The sequence below is a fragment of the Echinococcus granulosus genome, assembly GCF_000524195.1.
Source record: "Echinococcus granulosus chromosome Unknown EG_S00043, whole genome shotgun sequence".
NCBI classification, from domain to species: Eukaryota; Metazoa; Platyhelminthes; class Cestoda; order Cyclophyllidea; family Taeniidae; genus Echinococcus; species Echinococcus granulosus.
The window spans coordinates 330,940-335,184 of record NW_020170423.1 but is presented as its reverse complement, the minus strand read 5'-3'; the positions used below and the strand labels follow the sequence as shown (position 1 = coordinate 335,184).

Sequence of the window (4,245 nt, the reverse complement as noted above, 5' to 3'; positions counted from 1 at the left end):
ATCTTTAACTTTGAATGTTTTGTCCCCTAGGTATGCCGTACAAATTCATTAGCATAGCTCCGAATGTCATACGGTTGTCTCGACTCCGCTTTATACCCCCTTAATGAGTAGTTTTATTTGTCGTTGTCATCTTGATTGCCCCTGTACCCTTTCTTCATTCAGAACCTACCCCCTGTTATGATTTTCAGTCCCAGTTTTTATTGGCTTTATAAACTGACGGACCGTTAGAGACTGAACCTTGTGTAAACTAAATCAGTACACATTTCCTACTTCAGTGTGATTTGGGCTTTGGGCGTGTGATTGGTCAGCCCCGGCTGGGAGTTATCAACGACGAGCCTTATGGACGTGAGTTGACATTGGATACAGCCGCCGAAATGAGTATCGGGTCTTGCACACCCGGTCTATTCGTGATTTTCCTAAAAAATGAGTTTTAATTTCACTTCAATCGACCATGGATCATTCCAAGAGCTTATAGTAGAAGGCGATCGGGGAGATGATGGAAGACTTCGAATGGGTTTTAAGAAAGGCGTCGGTGAGGACAGGAAGGCGTAATACTTGGGCAGAGTATATATATTCAACATGCTATGGCGTGTTCCTCGTTTAACTCTTCCTCTCTGACCTTCGATTCCTTTGAATGAAAAGGTCAATTCGACAGGGACATGTTTACTGGACAGAGATAACGGTGACCAGTCTGAGTACTGAACTCTTCGCTGCCTTGGAGAATTCGGCTGACTCCTCTGTCACGAGGTTGGAGTTGATTGTCCGCTTCTCCCCTCAGTGATGCATTTAAACAACACAGGTATTATATAGGGGGTCGACGATGTCCATCCCTACCTGTCCCCTGCGAAACCCGTGGGCATGGGCTGCGGTGGTGCGATTATTGTGGAGTGAAGCCTTCTGAAGTTGCCGCAAGTGATACAGATTTGGCAAAGGGCAAATGCAGGCCATCATTACCCTCTGCTTGAGGCATCTAGCATGGCCTTCTCACCCATGTGGTGCAGCTGCACGTGTAACTCTTGGAGATCTACTTGTATCAACGATCCTGGTACCACTGGGCGCTTAGGAGATCCAATACCTTGGTGTCATGAAACTTCCTCTAGGGAGGGTTTAGGTCACTCCTGCCATATCTGTCCGTCCGCCTTGCTAGATGAGGTAATCTCTTCCACTGTGGGTTTAAAAGAGTATGTCAGGAACCTCCCATTCATCAGAGCCATGTCGGGATCGGTGCTCTGCGTATTTCTCCACTGACGTTCAGCCGGCTTGTTCAAGGAGGTGGTGCGCACCGCAACACTGGCCATTCCAGCCTCGACTGGTCCGCAGGACCAAGAGTTCTGTTTTGCACTATCAAATCCTATTGTTGCAGTTCTTCGTACCAGCATGCAACTGAGCGACCGACCTCCATTGTTTTTATCCAGGTGAGTACCCGATGATCCGTTTCAACTATGACCTTCCTCACTATCAGGTAGTGTCTGAAGCGTCTAACCATTGTGTAGATAGCGGATAGCTCACGTTGTGTTGCGCTTTTCTGTCTCGTTTTTTTCTGAGTCTAGTACATGCGTAGACGATGACGTGTTCCTTTCCTTCTTTGTCCCTTTGGGAGAGTACGCCGCCTACGGCTGCGTTGCCCGCGTTCGTATCCAGTATAAATGGTGGGTCACTTGATGCAAGGCTTGGTAGTGCTAGTATTGGCGCGGCGCAGTCGCTCCAGTTCTTTAAGCGCCTCATGATGCTCTTTCTCTCACTTGAAATTCTCTTTTACCTTTTTTTCGAATAATTTATACAGCGAGCTGGTAGTATGAGTCGGCTTCAAAAGAAGCGCTGCACCAAGCCAGCGACCCTGTTTAAGGTGGGCCTAAAAAGGCATGCTCCGTTAGATATTAAAGATTTCTAGTGTACTCTTTGTAAGCTTCGCCCGATTTTTGGGAGTAATGTAATGTGTCTGGTGGTATTGAGAGTGATGTCAACATTTATTGCAGCGGAAAACAAATCATGGCGGAGGCTACAGAGGATTAGGGATAGGCTTTGGAGTTGAGGATAGAGGCAGGAGTTAAATTCTGCGGTTTTGCGCCTTTCAAAGTTCATGTCGTCCTTGAGTGGGGGGAGGTCCGCCAACGCAGCCGCCATTTTAATCTGCGCCTCGTTTAAGGCATCCTCTCTTCCCTTCATACCCTTTAAACGAACTGGTTGATTGGGTGGGGACATGTTTGTTAGTCAGCGTTAACCATAATTAGTACAAGTTCAGGGAAGTCTGGGTAATGAACTTTTCCTCTGCCTCAGAACCCTCATGACTTCTGTGTTACAAAAGTAGAGTTCAATGATCGCTTCTTGCCAAAAGGGCACATACGCAATAAGAATACGACAGTACATAATCATGCTGATATTGGCAGAATTGGCAATCTACATAATTGTACTGCATCTAACAAAAATTACCGTCTGTTTGATTTGTAATTTATACCTTAAGCGTTGAAGCCTTTAAGTAAAAAAGGGTACGGTTAGCAGCCATTTTTAAAATACCTGAATTGATTATTTTAACACTTTATAATTGTTGATTTAAAATGGCAATAAGGCAACAAATGTAACAATGTTACATAAAGCGATAGCTTTTTTGACAATTAAGCAACAGAGGACTAACTCAAATTTCCAAGCTTTTGTTTAAATTTATTCAAAGTCCTTTCTACCTTGACGGCACCTTCAAATACGCGATCGACTGTATTGAAGGCGTCTTAGCAATAATGCCAGTTGCGCAGAAGTTTGCTCCTTTAAACAATGGGTTTCGTGTACCTGTAGTCGGTTTTGACGCATCAAAAGTGAGTTTGTTTGTTTCGTGTATTACTTTATTTCAGCTTCAGGTGTTTGAACTCGAAAAGACTTTACTTTGTGCTATTGACTCCGGCTATCGGCATTTTCACTGTGCTTCTGATACCGAAAATCAGAGGGCTGTCAGAAGTGTTTTAGAAATGAAGCTTTCTTCTACAACATTGAAAAGGGCTGACTTTTTCATATCATTAAAAGTAAACGTGTGAAATAAAGTTGCCGATTTGTTATAGACTCCAATTACCCTAAAGGAAACACAAAATGTCAGGAACTGCCTTGAAGAAGCACTGTCAAGTCTAAATTTGTCCTATTTAGACCTCTACTTACTACACAATCCGTTTACCTTTACGGTGAGAAACATATTAATGAACTATGTTTTAGGCTATTGAAAACCATCGGATACCGCCGAAAACCATCGAGCAGATGTGGCGCGTAAGCCAGGCAATTGCACCTAACATATAGTTGATCAAACTAGTATTCTTGCCAAATTACATTGTGCTAATTTTATCATGGCTAATGTAGAGTAAAACAGGCGCAACAAGTCCAATAAATCGACCTTTCGATTCGCTGTTTTAAGTAATTTATCAAAGAGGAATGTTTTAAAGGATATTTTTTGCCAGTCTCCCTCGGAAGAGGATCTTGTTGTAGCAAATAGTTAAAATGATCATTTTTACCAGTGAACGACGAATTTACGTTTTCGCAAAATTATCGAGGCCCGGAATTCTATAATTATGCGTAAGAATTCACTACTTATGCTTTTACCTGAATTATGTTCTAGAAGTAAGTTATCATAAGTGGATTGTTATGATTTTTTTTCAAATATTAGGCAATGGAGCAGCTAGTTGATGCGGGTCTTGTTAAGTCAATTGGCTTGTCGAATTTCAGCAAGGATCAAATCGACCGCTTGACCAAGTTTTGCAACATCAAACCTGTATTACTTCACGTTGAAGCTGCCATTATTACACTTAATCAGGAGCTTATGGAATATGCTCACTCCTTCGGAATACAGGTCATGATACACGACATTCCCTCATCCCCTTCAACGCTGTAAGTTATTTTTTCTTTTCATTTTACTCCTATGTAAAAGCTCTTCTTTTAAATCTAATTCTATTTAGAAATTTTGAAATGTTTTACAGAGAATGTTTGGATTCTCTTCTGTCAAAGATTTTTACGACTTCATTTAACTAATATAAAGATGTCATTGTGCCTCGTCAAGACCTTGGGTATCGCCTTTAGTTGTGAGCGGCTTTTGTGTTTATATGGTGAAACTAGTTGCTCGGGCATCCTTGAATGAAAAAACGCCTTGCTTCCATTTTTTCCTCTTTGACTTCGATTGTGTTTGGTTTCCGGATTCTCGGCATCTAAATATTTCTTCATCCTCACTTCTTAAAGAGTATAATATTCCCTTAAAACGAGCTGAGAGAGGGAAGT

General features: G+C 42.2%; 2 protein-coding genes across 2 annotated transcripts in view; both read left to right on the top strand. All coding sequences in view use genetic code 11, as the record gives it.

The window, feature by feature from the left end:
• Window positions 1-2,448, top strand: part of EGR_05650 (hypothetical protein) — a gene marked incomplete at both ends in the record, with an annotated part of 2,982 nt that extends 534 nt beyond the window's left edge. The window contains one exon of the mRNA XM_024494899.1: window positions 2,278-2,448. Within this exon, the coding sequence (XP_024350696.1) occupies window positions 2,278-2,448 (171 nt within the window). The remainder of the gene's footprint in view (window positions 1-2,277) is intronic.
• A 284-nt stretch (window positions 2,449-2,732) lies between these two features.
• EGR_05649 (NAD(P)H-dependent D-xylose reductase) lies at window positions 2,733-4,002 on the top strand (the record flags this gene model as incomplete). Its single annotated transcript, XM_024494898.1, has 6 exons — window positions 2,733-2,807; window positions 2,844-3,011; window positions 3,048-3,164; window positions 3,196-3,246; window positions 3,641-3,861; window positions 3,930-4,002. The coding sequence occupies 6 exons, from the start codon at window positions 2,733-2,735 to the stop codon at window positions 4,000-4,002; spliced, it is 705 nt and encodes a 234-aa protein (XP_024350695.1).
• Between the last annotated feature and the right edge of the window lie 243 nt (window positions 4,003-4,245).